The sequence below is a fragment of the Coenobita brevimanus genome, unplaced genomic scaffold (assembly GCF_032717465.1).
Source record: "Coenobita brevimanus isolate Jiangsu-jjx unplaced genomic scaffold, ASM3271746v2 jjx.HiC_scaffold_166, whole genome shotgun sequence".
Classification (NCBI taxonomy): Eukaryota; Metazoa; Arthropoda; class Malacostraca; order Decapoda; family Coenobitidae; genus Coenobita; species Coenobita brevimanus.
In genome coordinates this window covers 123416-145964 of record NW_027642515.1, presented here as the reverse complement: position 1 = coordinate 145964, position 22549 = coordinate 123416, and the positions used below count along the sequence as shown (strand labels likewise).

General features: G+C 42.4%; 1 protein-coding gene across 1 annotated transcript in view; it reads right to left on the bottom strand.

Annotated features, from left to right (window-relative positions):
* Positions 1 to 22549, bottom strand: part of LOC145389630 (pre-rRNA-processing protein TSR1 homolog) — a 47314-nt gene that overhangs the window by 3778 nt on the left and 20987 nt on the right. The window contains exons 6-8 of the mRNA XM_080264868.1: positions 21835 to 22068; positions 14209 to 14371; positions 11432 to 11659 (exon numbers count right to left, since the gene is read on the bottom strand). Coding sequence (XP_080120994.1) covers positions 11432 to 11659; positions 14209 to 14371; positions 21835 to 22068 — 625 coding nt within the window. The remainder of the gene's footprint in view (positions 1 to 11431; positions 11660 to 14208; positions 14372 to 21834; positions 22069 to 22549) is intronic.

Sequence of the window (22549 nt, the reverse complement as noted above, 5' to 3'; positions counted from 1 at the left end):
TGGTCCCATTGCTTTTCTTACATCCAAATCCCTCATCAACTGCAGCACCTCATTCACATCCACTGTAGCTTCTGCCATTCCCGTCACCCTGGGTTCTATTTCAGGTTCCCTAAATTCCTCTTCCAGCACATAGACTGACTGCAGTTTGTTGTTCATTATTTCACACAATTCTTCTTCTCTTTCACAGGTTTCATCTCCATCCCTCAATCGTATTATACTGTCCTTAACTTTCATTTTACCATTCACAAACCTATAAAATAATTTTGGCTCCTTTTTACATTTAGTTACAATATCTTTTTCATATTTCCTTTCTTCTTCTCTCCGTACCCATATATATTCATTTCTAGGGCAGTGGATGTGGGGGTGGCCCTAATGAATGAGGGTGAGATTTGGAAGCTTCCGGTGTTGCTGTTTGCTGATGATACAGTATTGTTGAGTGAAGATGAATGGGAGTTGCAAGGTTTGGTGAATGAATTTGGGACAGTGTGTAGGAGGAGGAAGCTGAAAGTTAATGTAAACAAAAGTAAAGTTATGGTGTTTGAGAGGAATGAAGTCACTGAGTGTGCAGTGAGGTTGGATGGTGAGGCTATGGAGAATGTGAGTGCATTCAAGTACTTGGGTAGTGTGATGAGTAAGGATGGAACTTTGGGGGATGAAGTAAATGAAAGGGTACAGCAGGGAAGGAAGGTTGTTGGTACACTGAAAGCAGTGATGAGAAATAGGGAGGTGAGTATGGAAGTTAAGAAGTCACTGCATGATGGTATTGTGATCCCTACCCTGACGTATGGGAGCGAGGCGTGGACCTTGCAAGAAGGGAACAAGTCAAGAGTGAGAGCAGTGGAAATGAGTTACTTGAGAGGAGCATGTGGAGTGACGTGGAGGGACAGGTTGACGAATGAAGAAGTGAAGGAACGTTGTGGGGTAGATGTGGATGTGGTTGAAAAGATTAGGAGAAATACACTGAGGTGGTTTGGACATGTGGAGAGGATGGAGAATGAAAGACTGACTAAGAGGGTGTATGTAGGTGAGGTGGAGGGAGGGAGAGGGAGGGGTAGACCGAGGATGAGGTGGAGGGATGGAGTTGAGAGGTATATGAGGGAGGGGGGGGTGAGCTGGGGGGAGGGGAGTCAAATGGTGGGTGACAGAGTGACTTGGAGGCGTTTTGTCTGCGGCCACCCTTTGCGGGATTAGGGCGTCGGGCTATAGATAGATAGATAGATAGACCTGCTTGTACTCCTCCCAAGCCCTTTCACTATATTGTACCTTCTTTTCACTTTATTCTATGCTCTTTTTCTTGCTTCATGTGCCACTCTACATCTGTTGTTAAACCATTCTTTCTTCCTTTCCATAACTGCGGAAAATATTGGGACATTTACTAACTCCTGTTATATACACTTCTATCAGAAACTCATATTTATCGTCAACATTTGTGATCATTAATCCAGTCTACATTTTGGAAAAAGTTCCTCAGGGAAGGAAAGTCTGCCTTCCCGTAATTGCATCTATTCTTCCTGTGTTTTTCATCCCTTTCTCCTTCCCTTACTCCCACCACTTCCATCTCAACAACCAGATGATCACTTTTACCAAAGGGGCATTGGTAGGTTATGTTCCTCACATCAGTTACCCTCGAGGACTCTGCCCCCTCCTCCCCAACTTCATTCTGATGATGAAGTTTTCAATCATGCTATCTGTGGACATATGAGGCCCCTAATAACATAGTGTACTGAGCGCCACTGCAAGCGAAACCAAGTTAAGTATACCAGTATGTAGCCCAAACCCTCTTTGATCTGGAAAGCAACCACGAGGTACAGAAAGCAAATGGCATTAGGGTCCTAATTCCCCTTCTGTAACACAGTCTCACTGCCCGCTTCACCTCAGTGGATTGACAAGCCTTCATGCTGGTCACAGAATGTACCAAGTGCCTCCCAGCAAGGTGTTGTCTGGTGTTATCAGATACAGTACTAGCATTATTTTATGCTCACAGTCATGCAGTTTTTTTTATGGCATTATTAATTTTTGTACCTCATTCTAACATAATGGAATATTTTAGCATAAAATTGCATGATTTTAAGGGTAAGTTAGCCATAATGTACAGAAAATGGAAAAGGCAGAGAGCTCAGCAAGATATTGGCAACTGTGATCTGGGAATCTGTTGCCATGTGATGCAGTTTTTTGTTTACCAGCCGGCCTAGAACACTGCAAGGATTAACTGGCTATTTTCAGAGCTGTTTTGGTGTTTTTTCTCATTGTCTCAAGAACATGAGTGACTCTAGTAGTGAGCAAAAAGCTGCTGGTCCTTCTCATAACAGAAAAAGAGTGAGGAGGCCACAGATGTGGGCACAAAACATTAGTAAGAAGCTCAGGAACACTTCATGCTAAAAAAAAAATAAAAAAAATAAAAAAAAGCACTAAAAAATATTCACTAGTTCTAAAGTTATGGCATTTTGAAAGTAATGCAACTTTAACTGCGTTTTTCTCCATTTTCAACATGTGGCGTTCGGTACACTATGTTATTAGGGGCCTCATATGTCATAGGGCCATCCACCCCCCCCATTTAGGTCCAGGACTCTGCAATGGTCTCCTCTTCTGACTCCTGCCTCCGATCCATTGACAGCACTTTTTTTCCAATCTATATAATATTACCTGCTGGATACTTCCCTCTCTGACATCTTAGACCAATTATGGCCACAGCTGAAAGACTATGGATGTTCTCCATGGCTGTCATCCCAATTAGTTTCACTGTTGCTCTCTGGAATGTTTCAAGCTTCCTACCTGCTAATATTGTTGTGATTAGTTCACCAGACCACTGCATGGATCTTGGCCACTTCTGACTAGCTGATGGCGTGCATTAAATGTGGACTTCCAAACTACCATAACATAGGGCCATGGTGTCTGTCAAATCTCTTCAAACCAACAAGACTGAATTTCTATGACTATAACAAAACACTCAACCATACTTTACAAGCAGTAAATTTCATGAAACCATTTACTACGCTGGGTGGTAACCATATAACCAAATTTTGGTGCCTGGTGGTTTAGTGGGTAATTATGCGCTCCAATTGGATTGAGCCGGTGAATGTTTATATCCAAGGGGTGGTTAGGGTTGACTGCTCATGTAATGCCACTCTGGAATGAGTGAGGCTGGTCACTCTCATCTTAAATGTCGGGACCAACTGCCTAGCCCCGGGCTCCTACGCTCCTCATGGGGCAATGTAGGACTGGATGATAGATAGACAGAAATTTCATGAAGGAAGATAAATACATTTTATGACTATGAGCAGTGCATCTGACAGAGGAAGTATGGATGCTAGTAGGGATGCACTGGAATGTCATTTTGCATGCATTTTGCCTAGAGAAAGGGGGAAGGGCACTGTTACATGAAAAAAAGTTATGAGATATAGTGTATACATTTAAAGAAATCCAGAAGTCTTCATGCAGTTACTGACTCACCACCAGTGCTAATAACTGCCACTATGTTGTTGTTCTTGCTGCTCCAAGCTCATTTAAATATAAACCTGGTGGAATGCAGGCTGAAACTGTCCTTCTCCTTAAGTCCAACATCCTTCTTTTGGGGTATAACGGGGAAATTGGGGGATGACTTTTTACTGCTGCATGAAGGCATCTCTCTCCATTATCTCTCCACTGCCAAATGTCAGTTATGATAAATGGAGGCTCATGCCATGTTTGCCATTATTGTGCTGTTTGTACCAACTCTCTTTTGATTTTTCTTGTGCAATTCATGTATACAGTAGTGCAAAGATTGTGTGATTAGGTTCTGTACCTTCTTTACTTCATCAAAGAGCACCAGACCTAGCTATGGTATTTACAGTTACAAATAAGCTCCTCAAAATGTGGGTCCCCCAAAAAAACATCTATCAGCAGAGCATTTTCAGGCAACAGATTAAATAAAATGCTAACTTAGCTCCATATGTACCAACAATCACTTAGGTATTCTATCTTGATTACTGTAGATGATTTTCTTTGGTGTAGAAATGACAACTACCAATCAAAGGTAATTAAAACACATCTACTTGAACAAAGTTATGCTAAAAAGTAAGGGGGGGGGTCAAGAATAATCCTATGGATATCCTGACACCTTAGTTTCATGTGGAAGGGTTCATGACACTAATCTCAAAGTATCTGGAGTCACTGGAGAAAGAACTTCATACTGTACCTTTTTTTTTTTTTTTTTTTTTAAGACATTTGAGACGCTAAGTTTATGACTAATGTTTGGGAGGGAATGGGATACTACCCTACCATCAGCAAATATCAGCAAGCTCATTTTCACCTTCCTGTCTCTGCTAAACAGAATTTTCCAAGATGGCAAGCACCGATCAAAGCAGAGCAATCATATCCACATGAAAGATCAACCCATATTGTACCCTTACTATGGCTCAGCCATTGATATTCAAGTTAGTAAAAAAAAAAATACAATTTCTACCTTATGACTGACCACTTCAAGTTATGAGTTTTTTAAAATCTCACATCCAACACATTCATTCAGGCAACAATTTGTTGCTTTCTTCTTCAAAAGATGTTGATGACAGTCACAAAGTTATTGCATTTTGTCCACAGTGTCATAGAATGGAAAATGTTGGGAACAACTGCTATACAAGGGTTTTGCAATTAGGGCCTTATTCTAAATGGTTTTCATGATTCTGTAACATATTAATGATTAGCCATGATGATGACTGAAGCTGCCATGGCTCAGTGGGTTAGAGCGTTCTGAACGAAAAGTCAGAGATTCGAATCCACCCAAGGGTCATTGGTAGATGTCAGGAAGGGCATCCGGTCATAAAGTGCTACACACTCCAAAAACCTAAGTCCCCTACCCAGGGGCAACACCTTAGCCCTTATTGACAAAAAGGGACACAGCGTAAAACTAAAAAAATAAATAAATCTATCTATCTATTGCCAGACGCCTCAATCCCGTTTGGGGTGGCCACAAACAAATCGCCTCCAAGTCGCCCTGTCCCCCGCCATTTCACTGCCCTGCTCCCAACTCACACCCCCCTCTCTCATATACCTCTCCACCCCATCCCTCCATCTCATCCTCGGCCTCCACCTCCCTCTTCACCCCTACACCTCACTCACATACACTCTCTTCGTCAGTCTTTCACCCTCCATCCTCTCCACATGGCCAAACCACCTCAGTGTGTTCCTCATAACGCTTCCTATCACATCCACATCCACACCACAACGCTCCTTTATATCCTCATTCGTCAGCCTGTCTCTCCATGTGACTCCACAGGCTCCTCTTAAATAACTCATTTCCACTGCTCTCACTCTTGACTTGTGTCCTTCCAACAACGTCCAAGCTTCACTTCCGTATGTTAGAGTTGGTATCACAATACTGTCATGTAGTAACTTTTTCACTTTCATGCTCACTTCCCTGTTTCTTATCACTGCTTTCAAAGAACCAGCAACCTTTCTTACCTGCTGTACCCTTTCAAGCACTTCACCCTCCAAACCTCCATCCTTACTCATCACACTGCCCAAGTACTTAAATGTACTCACATTTTCCAATTCCTCACCATCCAACCTCGCTGTACATTCACTGACTTCACCTCTCTCAAAGACCATCACTTTACTCTTCCCTACATTCACCTTTAGATTCCGTTTCTTACACACTCTCCCAAACTCATCCACCAAGCCTTGCAGCTCCCCTTCATCTTCACTCAACAACACAGTATCATCTGCAAACAACAGTACAGGGAGTTTCCAAACACTATCCTCTCTCACCAGGGCCACTCCAACATCCACTACCCTACCTTGTACCTCTTTTATTACCCCATCCATGTACAGATTGAACAACCATGGAGACATGACACATCCCTGTTTCAACCCAACTTTCAATGAGAAAAATTCACTTAGTTCACCATCCACACGCACTGCAGCCTTCGCACCATCGTACATACTCTTCACAGCATTCAACAACTTCCCATCTACTCCATATATTCTTAACACTTTCCACAATCCTTGTCTATCCACCCTGTCATATGCTTTCTCCAAATCCATGAAAGCCGCATACAACTTCTTTCCCTTCTCTAGAAACTTTTCCACTAAAGATCTAAGAATGAATATCTGATCTACACAACCTCTTCCCTTCCTAAAGCCTCCCTGTTCTTCTCCAACTAATTTCAATGTTCTTTCTCCAACTCTGTCAATAAGTATCATACCATACACTTTTCCTATTATACTAAGAAGACAAATGCCCCTATGAGTACCACACACTTCTTTTTCCCCTTTTCCTTTGTACAAGGGAATAATTATACCTGACTTCCAATCCTCCAGGACTCTACCTTCCTCCCAGGCCAATCTGCACATCTTCCACATCCATTCTACTACTATCTCTCCCCCATGCTTCAGCATTTCACCACACACTCCATCAATTCCTGGGGCTTTCCCCAATTTAACTTTCTTCATTGCTTCCACAACTTCTATCCTACTGATTTCTTCCTGTCTTCTCACCTCCCTCCTCCTCCCAGCCATTCCCCAGCCACTTATACTCGCATTACTTCCATCCTCTATGTTCAACAATTCCTTAAAGTGTTCTCTCCATCTGCTCACTTTTTCTCCCTTCTCCACTAGTAATCTACCATTTTTATCTTTCACTCCCCTACTAACTTCACTTCCACCCTGTCTTACTCTTTTCACCTCTTTCCAGAACATTTTCTTACAGTCCCTCCACTTTACACTCAAATTCCTTCCAAATTCCTCATCCACTCTCTTCTTACTCTCTCTTACTAATCTTTTCACCTCTGTCTTTCTTTCTACATATAACTCTCTCTTCTGCCTCTCAACTTCTTCCACGTCCCTAATTCTCATCCATTCATTGTATGCTTTCTTCTTTTGTGCCACAGCCCGTCTCACCTCTTCAGTCCACCACGCTGTTCCTTGCACACCCCTCCGTCTTCTCTTCCTTCCACACACCACATCACATGCTGCACATATTTCTTCTGTAAATATCCTACACACACCTTCCACGTCTCCCATCTGCTTCAATTCATATTTGCCCAATCGTTCCTCCACTTCTCTCTTATACTCTGCCTTTTTCTCATCCTCTTGTAACCTTTCCACTCTCCTTGCAACTACTCCTTCCTCTCGTCTTTCCCTTCTTCTATTCCTCCATCTTACTTGAATCCTAATTCTGGCCACCACCAAGTAGTGGTCAGAAAGTCCACTCCCCCAACCTCTATAAGCTCTTGCATCCATTACACATCTTCGCATCTTTTCATCCACACACACATAATCAATCATTGCCTTCCTTTCATTCAGTTCACCACCCACCCTTCTCATCACTCGCCATGTATGCCTGTGGATCATTTTATGCCTGAAGAGGGTATTGGCTATCACCAACCCCCTCCCAGCACAAATGTCCACTAACGCACTGCCATTCTCATCTATCTCAGCAGGCACACCCCACTCACCAACTATTCCATCCACCTTCACATTCCCTACTTTACCATTCATATCACCAATCAAAAACAATCTTTCATTCCTTCCAAAGTTTTCCATGCACACTTCTACATTTGTCCAGAACTCTTCTCTTACTCTTCTAGCACGATCTTCCGTTGGCGCATACACACACATAATCGCCCACATTTGTATTCCAACTTTCAACTTTACCCACACAATCCTTGACCCAACTGATCCATACTGTCTTATGCTCTTTTTCCATCTTTTACTCACAACTATACATACTCCTTCCTTTGCCTTCTCATTCTCACCTACTCCTGCACATATACCCCATCCATACTCCCATTCTCTCACACTTTCTCCTCTCCATTTTGTTTCAGTTATTCCACGTACATCCACTTTCGCACCCTCAAGCACCTGGACAATCTCTCTCTCTTTCACCTCATCATTCGCTCCTCTTACATTCCATGTACCCATTACCATGTCCTTTGTCCGGTCCTGGGTTGTCATCATTTGGTCAGTCCTTGTCCGAGGCTTATTGTTTGTTTTTTTAGTTAGTTGTTTTCCGGGGAGGGGCACTAACCCTCCGCCAACCCTTTTAGTCGCCTTTTACGACAAGCAGGGATACTGGGGGAGTATTCTTGAAAAACCCCCCTACCCCCACGTGAAGCTACAGAATGTGGTGAAAGTTTTTGGCATATCAGATAGGGCCAGGATACTGGGGGCTTGAATGATGAGTGAATGGAAGCATGTCCCATTGGACTGGGCAAACTTGGGCTGTCTGGACATTGCTACTCCTCACCCTGCCCTAGGGTGGGAAAGGAGGCCCGGGGAAAAATAAATAATAAATAAATAAAAATAAATAAAATAATGCTGTACATTATACCTAAATATCTCCTCATGTGTTAATGGTGCACACTAACTATATGTAAATAACAAAAGAGAAAGTGAAAGTGTGGCATGCAAAACAAACTCATGATGAAAAGATGCAATGATAACTCCTATGAATACAGGTAAGCCCTTGATTCACGCGAGGGTTAGGTTCCCAGACCCTTCGCGTATGTGGTAAATTCGCGTATATGTTCTGCCCTTGTGTGCACATAATTACGCATGTCTATTAAGTATATTACATCTGAATAATACTGTTTATGCACTACATACACCTTATAAACTAGCATAAAGTATGAAAAACAACAAAAATGTAAGAAATTTAACACTGAAACCTGACAAGCACAGGCGTAGGTGGAGACACTTCAGCAGCCTGGTGCACAAGCCCTCACTGCCTCCCATATGCTACATTCTGCCTTCTTTATTGTATGAACAGTTGACTCATTCACCCCAAACATGCGGTTCCAAGACAATTCACAGGCGTAGGTGGAGACACTTTAGCAGTCTGGTGCACTAGCCCTCACTGTCTCCCTTATGCTGTTCTCCTTCTTTACTGTATGAACAGTTGACTCACCCCAAACATACGGTTCTGAGACATTTCACCATCAAGTCAATTCACCGTCAAAACATGGACAATTCCCCATCATTCTATTAATATACTTATTATTGATTAATTAATACTTTAATAACTAATTTTCAGGGGGATTTTATAACTCATATAAGTAAAAAACTAATGTACTGTACTTGCTAAATAAACTGGTATGTAAATAAATGACGGGGAATCGTCCTGATGGAGAATTGTCGCCGACATTCCTCCCTGAAGTTTGCCCAACACTTTAACTTTCTCTGTCAGCAACATCACTTTACTAGTCCGTTTTGGTGTGTTACCACATGCATCACTAGCACTATGCTTAGGCCCCATGTTGGCAGACAAGGCAAGCAATCACTGGAAGGCAGAAAAATAAGCCACAAATAACGATTGGCCAGTCATGCATGGTTCGACCGTCGGATTCAAACTGACTGTGGTGGGTGGTAGGTAGACCGACCTCCCACACACACACACACACACACATATGTATGCACACAAGGGAGGAAACAGGGAAGAACCCCTGAATTATAGACCAGTGTCTCTAACCAGCATGGTCGCAAAATTGTGTGAGAGAATCCTGAAAGACAGATGGATAAGATATCTGGAAGAGATGAATATTTTGGCTGAATGTCAGTTTGGATTCAGAAGTGGAAGGTCATGTGTTTCTAACTTGTTGAGCTTTTACTCAAGAGCGATTGATGTGGTACAGGAGAGAGATGGTTGGGTGGATTGTGTGTACTTAGACTTAGAGAAGGCCTTTGACAAGGTACCTCATAAGAGACTAATGTGGAAACTAGAATATATAGGAGGACTAAAGGGGAAACTTCTGGAATGGATGAGAGACTTTTTGAGAGACAGACAAATGAGGACAGTAATAAAGGAAAAGATGTCTGGATGGAGGGAAGTAACAAGTGGAGTCCCTCAAGGCTCAGTGTTGGCGCCAGTAATGTTCCTGATTTACGTAAATGATATGGTAGATGGAGTGAACAGTTATGCAAGTCTGTTTGCTGATGATGTAAAGATCTTGAGGAAGATAAAGGCTGAGGAGGATTGTAAAATACTGCAGGAGGATTTGGATAGGATACACAATTGGAGCTGGACGTGGGAAATGAAATTTAATGTAAAGAAATGTAAAATATTGGAAATGGGTAAAATACCAGGAGACCATCACTGAATTATTTTTTGGGTAATGAATTAATCACAAAAAGGAGAGAAGAGAAAGATTTGGGAGTGCTGGTCCAAGATAGTTTGTCACCAGAAAAGCACATTAACAAGATAGTTGGAGAGACTTATAAGCTCTTGACTAACATAAGAGTAGCATTTCATTATATGGATGAGGAAATGATGAAAAAATTGATAGTGGCCATGATCCGCCCCAGGTTAGAATATGCAGCGGTAGTGTGGTCCCCACACAAAAAGAATGATATAAACAAGATTGAGAGAATACAAAGAACAGCAACCAAGATGGTCCCCAGTCTGACAGACCTGTCTTACAGAGAGAGGCTGGAAAAACTGGATTTGTCTTCATTAGAGGAAAGGAGAAAGCGGGGAGACATGATTGCGGTGTTCAGGACCATGGTGGGAGTAGATAAAATTGACAAAGAGGATCTGTTTGTATGGGATAAGAGAGCAACAAGAGGACATGGAATGAAATTGAAAAAGTCAAGCTGTTTGAAGGATATCAAGAAATATAGCTTTCCTTACAGAAGTATAGACTTATGGAATAGCCTGGACAAAGAGATCATCCAGTCTAAAAACTTAAACGAGTTTAAAGTTAAATTCGACTTATTGAGAAACAGCGACGGAAACCCACGAGCATAGTACATTCCGTGTATATCACTATCTATCTATCTATCTATAGCCCGACGCCCTAATCCCGCAAAGGGTGGCCGCAGACAAAACGCCTCCAAGTCACTCTGTCACTCACCATTTGACTCCCCTCCCCCCAACTCAACCCCCCCCTCCCTCATATACCTCTCAACTCCAGCCCTCCACCTCATCCTCGGTCTACCCCTCCCTCTCCCTCCCTCCACCTCACCTACATACACCCTCTTAGTCAGTCTTTCATTCTCCATTCTCTCCACATGTCCAAACCACCTCAGTGTATTTCTCCTAATCTTTTCACAATTGTTTATATTAGGTAAATACTTAAATATTTGGAACGACTTAGACAAAGAGGTGGTGCATGAGAAAAACATTTATGTGTGTAAAGGTAGACTTGATAAATGTGGATATGGAGACAGGACAGTACGAACATTGCTCAATTCCTGTATACTACAAATAGGTAAAAACAAATAGGTAAATACACGGCCAGCAGGTTGGCATTTTTATATTTTGTTTATTTCTCTTGTATATTAAAATTATTTATTTGAATACTATAATTTTGTTTTAATTATTGTACGAAAAATTCGTGGATAACCGAAATCGTGTGAAAAAAGTTCGCGTGAATTAAGGGCTTACCTGTATTTCATAAGTGGTACCTACGAAGCCAAACCATATCATTACATGAACTGTCTTCACTGATCCGAGACTTACCTCTTAACTTTTCCAAGGCATCCATCTCAGCCCCATAGTCCATTTTATCATCATAGTTAACTCCCTCGGCATCTGTCATTGTCACTGTCTCGTATTCCTCCTCATCTTCATCTTCCTCACAGGCATTTTGAGAACCATCTTGAGAGAGGGTGTCAACAGGAGCCAATTCATTATCACCTTCCATGATGGCACTATCATCATCTCCATCACCCTCAATACTTTTCTCTTCTGTCAAGAAAAACATAGAATGAAAGCTATTAGTAATGGAATGTTCAAATAATGCAGCTTAAAACAATGTATACATCATCATCATCATCATCATCTGGACCTCCTTTCAGGCAGGTGAGGAGTAGTTGCATCCACATTACCAAAGTTTGCCCAATTCAAAGGGCCACGCTTCCATTCACTCATCACTCAAGCCCACGGAATCCTGGCTCCATCTGATAGGCCACAAGGTTTCCACCACGTACTGTAGCTTCACATATACAGTACCTATCCAATCGAGTCAGTCCAAATGCTGTCACTTTAAAATGGGGTGCCAAATTCCTGTCCATACGCTTCTCTCCACAAAATTCATCCAGCCAGCTTGATCGCTTGTCAGTCCCTTAGTCATACCAAATTCCATACCTCTCTTCCTCCCATGCTCATTCACCATATCTCTCCACCTTCTTCTTGGCCTACTTCACCTCCTCCCTCCTTCATATTCGCTCAGATATTTTTTCACCACTCTATTGTCATCCATTCTCTCCACATGACCATACCATCTCAGTACACCTGTACACTCTCTTTGATTCTTGTGTCTACAGACTTCCTCACTCAGCATCTTTCATGAATAATATTATTCTGTATCCTATCCACTCTCTGTACTCCACATACATTCCTCTTCAGTCTCATCTCCACTGCACTTTTCATTATCATGCCACACCATAGTCTCACACACCCGTATGTTAAAGCTGGCACTAACACTCCTTCATGTAAGCCTACAAATTACTGTAACTGTGTTACAAGGAAGTCTTCATGTAACTGAACTTGCTAGAAGCTTAGACATTCTGAAATGATAATGGATATTATTAATATTCCATGCATGGCTTCACTGTACAAAAATGCATGCGAGCAGGTACAAATGCATGTAACTAGTTGTGCAGCACGACATGCTAAGGTGAAGCGGCTGGAGGTAAACAAAGCTTTTGAAACTTTGATGGTCAGCTGATAACTTAGTGAAAAGTGAAAATACTGATGTCCTGCCAACAAATTTTACTTCTCCTCTGACTGACAATGTGATGATCCATGATAATGATGCATTTGATGATGATGATGTGATGACAATGAGATGATGAGAGATGAAAAGATAATGCACTGGGATAGGATAACGTGTGAAAGGTTGATTTCGGAGGGAGTGCAGCAAAGTGTGCATGAGATACCTAGCAGCCAGAAGCAGAAACTTTTGTGGTGCAATATTTTAAATTCAATCAGCAGAAAGAATCCCATCCAGAAAAAAAAAGAAAGAAAAAAAAAAGCAATCAAATTCACAAACAAAATTCCTGAAAAAAATAAGGGATTAGTGTAGTTTTTCAAGTTCTTGTGTTTCCTCAACATCATTCCTCACTATCACACATATTAAACTAGTTTACACTATCTTTTTCTTGGCTTCTGATGCCTGCTCTAACCCATAAACCCTTACGTGCAGCTGCTGTTGTGATCCCATGCTCAACTGAACATGAACCCAGTGAACTGCAGGCTAAGGTTGCCCTTCTAATGCAGTCTACCTTCCTACTGCTAGAGTTAGGATGGGAGATGAAAGATGTTTGTATACCTGGCCAACAGAGCCACCTGATTATATCAGTGCCATCTCATGAATGCATCCTTCTCCAGCGCCTATAATGTCTATGGTAAAGTCCTCATTATGTGCCTCCCTTTTTTTTTTTTTTTTTTGCAATTAGGGAAAAAATCATCATCATCTAATCCTGTGTTGCCCCGTGAGGAGCATAGGAGCTCGGGGCTAGGCAAGTTGGTCCTGACATTTAAAATGAGAGTGACCAGCCTCACTCATCCCTGAGTGGCATTACATGACCTATAAATCCCAACCACCCCTTGGATATATACCTGCCCAGGCTCAATCCGACTGGAGTGCCTTAATTACTCACTAAACCACCAGGCGTCATAATTTGGTTATGTGGTAACCACCCAGCGTAGTAAATGGTTTCCTGGTGTACAGGAAACCCTTGTCACTCAGTGCAGAGTCACCTGTAGACAGAAGGAAGAGGAAAGAATGAAGGAAAGAAAGACAGAAGGGGAAGGAAGGAAAGAAGGAAGGAAGAGAAGAATGGGCAGTGGGCCAAGAGCAGCACTACATCGGGGGCGGGAAGCCTATTAAAAGCACATTTGCTACCTATAAATCAGATTTACCACTTTCACCTAATGCACAGCTGTATGAAAAAAGTATTGATATTCTGTAACACACCACTGATATACTGTATACACTTCCATCATCCTTGTCAAGTCAAATTATATCTAAACAGTATTGGTGAAAATATTAAGAGGGTGCAGTATCTATAAACTGTTAACTGTATTTCTGATAACCAAGAGATGTGGCTATTCATAATATACTAAAGACTGACATAAATCAGTACCCATACAATGTATCAATAATACTATACACTACAGAAGTCAACACACCTCTCCAGTGAGAATATTATACCAGTCAACCCTTTTCAGTTGAGGGAGCTTAGACTTACCAGAGTGATTAATCAATAAATCATATTTCTGTGTCACCTTACCATCATCACTGTCAATAATCCATGCTGCCTGGTACTCTGAAGTGCCCCGAGGAACACGTTTGGTGCGGGTCTTGGCTGTGGCGAGAGCAGCTGCCATGACATCTTCAGCCTCAGCAATCTCATCATCACTTGGATAAGTTTGCTCTCTCTCCAATGGATTAACCTGACAAACAAAACAACTGTAGTATGAAACAGGGGCGCAGCCAGAAATATAATTTGGGGCGGGGGGCCACAATGACTAACCATGAGAAATATAAAAACACAATGCACTTCACACACAACGCACTGCACTATACATATTCCGTAGTTAAGAGTTCCGCTAAGTTGCCTGTAGCTATTCATGCTGAAATATTTCACTGAGAAATATACTTTTTATAATCATGAAAGGCTTTGTCCACCTCTTGCATCGTAAAAGGTACAGTTCCTGCTAATAAGACAGGTCCACCAATGATTGATATATTGCTGAAAATCATCATCAGTATACATTGTATCATCACAAACTGGCCAGTTGCATTTCTCAGTTCCTCTCCTTTCCAAAAATTTCATTGTACAGCTCTTTGTCCCTACTTTTAACATTATACCAATATATTCTTTTTTGCCATAATTCATATCACAGTATTTTCTCTCTTTAGGCATGTATGCAACCTGAAAATGAGAAATATCTACTTGTTGACAACCAAAACCACCAAAAATACTGCAAACTACAAAATATAGTACTGTAGTATATAATGCATGAAAAATAGGTTTTTCCTTCTGAAAATCACAAATGAAATTGTTGTCCCAGCTCACCCTGGGTAAAAAAAAAAAAAAAAAATGGTGGGCGAGTCGGGACAACTGTCTATTAATCCTTCAGCTCTGCTCTGCTGTAAAAATGCATTTTCTGGAGAAAAAAAAAAAAAAAAACTAAAGATTTCACCCACCAAAAAGTAGACCTTTATCTCTAAAACTGACTGTAGGAGAGGAAAATTGGCAAAATATGTATTTTCAAACATGAAATTCTACAAAGGTCAAAATGCTACCCTTTCACATTTGCACACTTTTCATGCATTATTCATGGTTCTGTAGAAAACTAGTATTAACAACATTTGTAAAGCTGGGGCAAGGATGTTGAACGGCCACCATAACATGGAAATGTCTTGGCATCTGGCACTGCAGTGCCCACTGTTCCAACTCATCCCGCGTCCTGAACTGTCCCAACTCACCACACTCAACACTAATGTCTATGAAAATCCATCGTCTGTTAAATACTTCACTTAGTTCAGTGAGGATTAGTTTACTTCAGTGATGGTTGCCACACAAGGCACAGGTAGCTAAAGCCTGAAACATATCACACAAAAGATCTTAAATCAATCATTGGCTTCCACTTTCTGTGTGCACCTACACTTATATCCCATTGGAGCCCAGTGTCCTCAATATGGGACAGAACTGGGAATTTTCAAATGTTAAAAAAGTAGGGAACCCCCGGGTAGGGACCTATTAGCTTCGTGACTACGAGTCGACAGGCGGAGGGCAGTACGCTTAGTACCCTGTTTTAAAGGTTGTGTGGGTGTAATGCTGGAGTGATTTTCATTGCACCCTACACTGTTTTCAATTAATTACTGGTACTTCACTTGCTTATCCTTGACTGTTGTGTTAAGTTACCGGCATTGTGTGAAAATAAGGTATTGTGTAGAATGCCCAGGTATTCGACAGCATGTCTAGCATTTTTTGGCAAGGTATGAAATAAGCTTATTTCATTCTGACTTCATACATTTTACCTAGGGATTTTATTAGAATGCTAGGTATTCTGTAGAATGTCTAGCATTTTTATGGCAAAGTATAATAAACAACAGGGGGTTAGGCTGGGATAATCTAGGTTAAGTTTAAGTTAGGTTAGGCTAGGTTAGGTTAGGCCAATTTAGAAAAGCGCTATGTTAGGCGTTTACCAAAATTAACCTAACCTAACCTACCTATATCGAATATGAACGTAGCTTAGACTATCCCAGCCAAACCTAACAGCAGTCTATATTAGCCTAACATACTGAAATAACTGATTTCACATTTGCCGGTTTGCTATAGTTTGGTCGTTCCTCACTTTGCCTAAAACAAACACGGTAATCTACAGAATACCAAGGAAATGTGTACAGGTGATTTTCTTAGACCTTGTCTTGAAATTTTAGCATTACATAGTTTACCTAGGCATTATATGTGACGGGTTTCCCCACATTGCCAGTAACATAAACACTCACTCTCGCCTCTCATCTCCAGCTGATTCTTAAAGCTCTGTGACTGCCCCAGTGTTTCTGTGTTCTGCCGTCTGATTGGTCAGAAGAGTCTCAGCTGACGCACGAGATTTACCCCAAAACATTCACTACAGTTAAGGCTAGCCTTAGCTAAAGCCAATGCACGAAACTTAAGTCACCCTTCAGACAAGGCAAGGGGTAGTCGTGCATGGGCCTTAGAGGCAGCCGTAGGGCCGCCTTTAATATTTCATTTAAGGCCAGCCTTAAGGCTGCCATCCGACGGAGTTCTGTGCATCCCTGCCCTGTTCTGTAACCACTCTAGCTACTGCTTCCTCTTTTCCTTCACTGGTTTCTTAACCTTTTCATCCCACCATGCCGTACCTTTCATCTTTGTTGTTACTCTTGTCACACCATGTAGTGCCCGGAAATGATAATGAGTCGTATCCAGTTTATTTTACGACCAAAAGGTCGGCTAAGTGAGAGTGTGTGGCCAGGGTGTAGCTGTTTCCATGAGAACGTGATCAGAATGTAGATTAAGTTACCTATTTGCTAAGTCTTTTTTTTTTTCTACTGTAATTTATTAGTATTCAGTCTCTATAATAAAATCTCAAGTGGGAAGGAATATATTCCTACGGTCACACAATCTACCATCATGTACACATGCACAAGTGGTGTGAGACATGATGATTTTCATTGTTTATCCGATGCAAGTGTACTGAGAGAGGTTGTGATGAATGATTATTGTAACTAAAGAATGTCATTTTTGGGGGGTAATCAATTGTAAGGGGAAAAGCATAACACTGAGTCTATCATGAGTCTATAGTAATGTCACTCTCATCTTAAATGCCAGGACCAACTTTCTTAGCCCCGGGCTCCTACGCTCCTCATGGGGCTATGTAGGATTAGATGTTGGATGGATGGATGTGAGCTGTCATCCCCCCCTCCCCTTTCCACCACGCACGATTGACGTGTTGGTCGCACACCGGCTGTGAGGCGTGGAAGATGGTCAGTGTGGTCATCTTTGTTTCACACAATGCCATCACAGCATTTCTCGCACTCTTGAACACGTAAACTACTTCCACCCTCTTGTTCTCCTCATTCACACCTCTCTCATTCCACATGGCCATGCGAATCTACCCATTTGGTTGGGGCCCTGGGCAGGTATGGGGCCTCTGAGGCTCTCTGAAACATTTGCCAGCATTAATTTTTTTTTTTTTTTTATGCTAGGAAGAAGGAACCAAAGGCCATGAGACTGCAAAACTGTTCCTTGCAAGAGAAAAACAAAATACAAGAGAGAGCCAAAATCAAGATCCGATTGTTTTGAGACGCCTGGACACACTGCGTTCGAAAGACTGGAGATCATAGCTAGCAGGAAATACAGACAGAGGGAGACAGTTCCAGAGTTGACCTGTTGCATAAATGAAGGACTGGGAGTAACAGTTAGCTCTTGCATCAGAGAGCTGGACAGAAAAAGGGATGAGAGTTTGCTGCTAGATGGGTGCTACACGCCCATCATAGAGGTGGAGGAATACAAGCAGACAGTTCAGAGGAGCAGTAACCATTGAAGAAGTGATAGAAGAGAGATAAAGATGCAACACTGCAGCAAAGAGACGGAGGTTGAAGGGAGCCAGTAAGAGGAGGAGAGTTAATGAGACGAAAAGCCTTTGACTTCACCCTATTGAGAAGAGCTGTACAGTATGTGGGGAGCCTCCCCAGACATGAGAGTTGTACTCTAAACAGGGGCGGATAAAACCCCTGTATAGAGTCAACAATTGTGCAGGGGTAAAGAAGGAATGGAGTTGGCTTAGCACACCTAATCTCTTGGAAGCAGATTTTACAAGAGATGTAATATGATCTTTCCAAGATAAGTCCCGAGTGAATGAAACTCCAAGCATGTTCAAGGATGATGCAGGATCAAGATGAATATTATTAAACATTAGCAGGTACACCTGTGGAAGATTTTGTCGGGTTGATAGGTGCAAGAACTGAGTCTTTGATGCATGAAAAACAACAAGATAGTGGAATCTGGAGGACACTTAACCTGGCCAAAAACCCTGGTTATATGGTTACCACCCAGCATAGTAAATGGTTTCCTGGGTATAGGAAACCACTTGGCTTGTCACTCAGTGTAGGGACCATAAGGCATCCCTACACAGAGTGAGTGGATGATGGGCACCCCCACCTACCACAATATGTCATGTTTATAAAAACAGACATTGTTCATATACAATGAGATGTTGGTAATGTAAGAAGTTGTTTGAATGTTTCCGGTAGGCATCGGACCCCCAGTGCACCAATACTTTTGTGACCCATAGTACATCTATAAGAGGTCTTTCTTAACCTCTTCTTTACCGAATTTCCAAAATGTGTACCACCATACTCAAAATGAAATTTCGGCAGCGGAACCAAATATGATCGTGAGTACTAGGGTACTCACGATCATTATAGGGGCCTATTGGGCTTCCTCTTCCTCGGGTTTTGTGCTTTATGATCACATTTGTGATAACATATGGCAACTCTGCCATTGATGCTGCACTCCCCTGCCATGGGGCATAGTTTTATGAAAATGAAATACAGTATGTTGTATAGGTCATTGTACCCTATATATTTTGAATTTGGTACATATAATGCCCTATAACATGTGATAAAATATAGCCAGATAATACTTCTTGGTAAGGGGACTCTCGGTAGCTTAGCAAGAGTTGTGGTACCGTAGGAAAGTGTGTTGAGGCACGCCGTAGATTTTTTCAAGCAGCCACACGTGTCAGTGCCTTTGGATTTACTTCAGTGCTATGGCTTCCTACGAGAGTGAATCCGACTTGGATAGTGACTTAGAAGTGTCTGACGATGAAACACAATCTGACATAACTGTGAGCGACTCTGATGAGTACATGCCCGACAATGACAGTGAGGTGAGCAATAGTTGTGGAGGAAGTGATACTGATTCTGATATCAGTTTGGCCAGTTCACCATTGCCACTCCACGACCTGACTGCACTTCCCACATTCAACATCCTGGCAAATCCCTTTGCTGACCATCGTCCCACTCCCTTGCCTGATATCATCGATGATTTTGAGGATGTGCATCCAGGAATACTTGCACAGCATAAGGCAGAAACCATGTCGGCCCTGGACGGCTTCCAGCTGTTTCTATCGCATGATATCGTCGACTCCCTCTGCCTTTGTACCAATGAGAGAGCTAATAAATTTTTCAGAGAAAACCCAGCCATAAGAGGATCAAATTTATGGGCAGAAAGTGGCGTGATGTGACTCGGGATGAAATGTATGTTTTCACTGCCCTGCAGTTGCTGATGGGAGTGACCAAACTACCCAAGATTTCTGACTACTGGAGTACCTCATTACTTGGCAAGGGGCCTCCCGTATAACATGCCTCCATCGTGAGCAGAAACCGGTTCCCACAGATACAGAGGTTCATTAGGTACTCCCACCCTGATGATGCGGATACCATGAAACCCTTGACGAGGATTGCAAGAAGAGGCCACCTCCTATTTCTCTGCTGGGGAAAACTTTGCCTGTGATGAGTCTCTCATCCTCTACAAGGGCCGTTTACACTTTAGGCAGTACATAAAGACAAAGAGGAAGCGATTTGGATTCAAACTTTTCTCTGTACGATCTAGCTCACCCTGTAGCAGGGGGTACACCTGGAATTTCTGCCTATACACACCCCGCCTGTACGACCGTATGTTGGAACAACCGGAGCTACAGTCCCTTTCAAAGTCTGAATGAGTCCCTGTCTTCCTCATGATGGACCTCCTCAATAAAGGAAGACACACTGTACTAGATAATTGGTACTCTTCCCTCCGCCTTGCCGAGTACCTGTTTGCTCATGACACATTCATGACAGGTACAATCCCTCCCAACTGAGGTGTTCCCAAGATGGTGAGGGATGAAAATCTTCAGAAGGGACAAGCCTTGTTCGCCAGGAAGGACGAGACCCTCATCATCAAGTTTCGTGAAACAAAGTATGTCAGTCTCATCACTACAAAATATGAGGCTGGCTTTGTGGAACGCACTTGCCATCTGAGGGGGGGAAGACAAGAGTTTGTGAAGAAGCCAAGTCCCACCCAACGCTACAATGACCTAATGGGCTCAGTTGATCTGGTGGATCAGCTTCTTGAACCAACTGACCCCACCAGGAAGTCCTATTCCTGGTTCAAGAAAATAGGACTACACATTATTGCTTGAATGCTCCTCAACTCACGGACTATCTTCATGAACCTCAATCAGCAAAAAAAGTGGATAGAGTATGGGGACTATATTCGACTGGTCATTCACGAACTTCTCTCTGAATACTCCCTTGGTTATGCTGCACTAGTGGAGGTGCATGAGGTAAAGAAATCATCTCCCAGGAAGAAGGACAAGAAGAAGGCTAGGCGAGGGGAGGGGATGCAGGTGGATGAGGCTGGTGTCTGCCATGGTCTGCTGGTCATACCTGCCACCGAGAAGAAACGATGGCCTCAAAAACGGTGCTGAGTGTGTCACACAGAGGGTATGGCAAAGTTTTCCAGAGAGAACTGCCCTGCCTGCCCTCAGCAGCCTGGTTTGTGTTCAGTGGAGCACTACCGTGCCTGGCACTCCCGGTAGGCACTGTGGCATACCTGGTGCACCTGCCTCGGGGTGCGCCACCTGCCACACCAACCTGCCTCGGTGCGTCTGCCTCGGAGAGCATCACCCCACCCCCACCTACTTTTGACCTGCCTGCCACCTACCTCATTCTTCATGGATCTTCTTCAAACTTACAAGGTAAATAATATAATCAATATTTTCTTCTCTGTTCATTCATTTATATCGCTATCTACTATATTTATCTGTATATCGTAGGTTTACTAAATCAATTGGTTAGAAATGTAGTATTATTACTGTATGTACATTATTATAACATATCATAAACACATCTTGTGGTCAAAATTTACTTACCAATACAAAAATAAATAATATAAAGCAAGTAGAACCGATGTAATGATAAAATAAATACTACCCCACGAAAGAGCCATGCCTGGGGGAAATTCGGTTTGGCGGTGGGGGGGGGGGGGTGCTGAGCAGGGGGGACAGAAATACGGTAACGAAGGGGTTAAGGTGACTGAAATGCAGCATGAATAAAACAGAGATAACATTTTGCTGAAGTAATTATTCTTCACTTAATTCTTTTCAGCCCTCTCCTTTAGCCCTTTATCTCCTTTAGCCTGTTTACAAACCTCAATGATACTACAGAGAGATGTCTTTATCAAATGGCATCTATACAGTCAAGGAATTTTACTGTCTGTCCAGTTATACATTTTTCCTCAGCTCTCTCCCTTTCCCCTGAAAGAGAAGGGTTAACTTCAGACTACAGTTCACCGAGTTCATGCTCAGATGAACCTGGGGCTACAATCACAGCTACTAACCTCATTAGTAGCTGTCAGCGATTCTTGTTTCTCAGGATCAGCCTCCTCCAGTAGATATGTGCTATCATCAAGCCTGTCTTCCTCATTCCGTCTTGGCATTAGAGGGTGAGGGTCCTGGTGAGAGTCTATCCTGGACATTTGATAGTCCCCCCACCCGGGTATATGGATCAATCCATTGACAGACAGCTCTCGTCCACGTACATAACCCTCCATTTTCAGAGTTCCTGTTGACCCCTATGGATACAGGTTTGATTATACACCAGGTATGTATGTATGTATATACAGTATAATGATGATGACTGACAATGACAATGACGATGATGATGATACCTTAGGACCATTTATTAACCTCTTTCATCCAATGATGTGCCTTTTCCAGACAATTTTATTCACTACAAGACATAAGACCAATAAAGTCATCTAGTGGTGTTCCTATTTACCTCCTTCAATACAGGACACCTCCCCCAGACTGAATAAAATCACTTGGGGGCAACGTAGGATTAGATGATGGATGGATGGATGGAAGGTGGTGTCCTGAGTAAAGTGAAACAAGTCACTGGAATGAAGAGACTTAGGGAAGTATTCATCACATCATCATCATCATCGGGACCTCCTTTCCTACCCTAGGGCAGGGTGAGGAGTAGCAACGTCCAGACAGTCCAAGTCTGCCCAGTGCAATGGGCCACGCTTCCATTCATTCATCATTCAAGTCCCT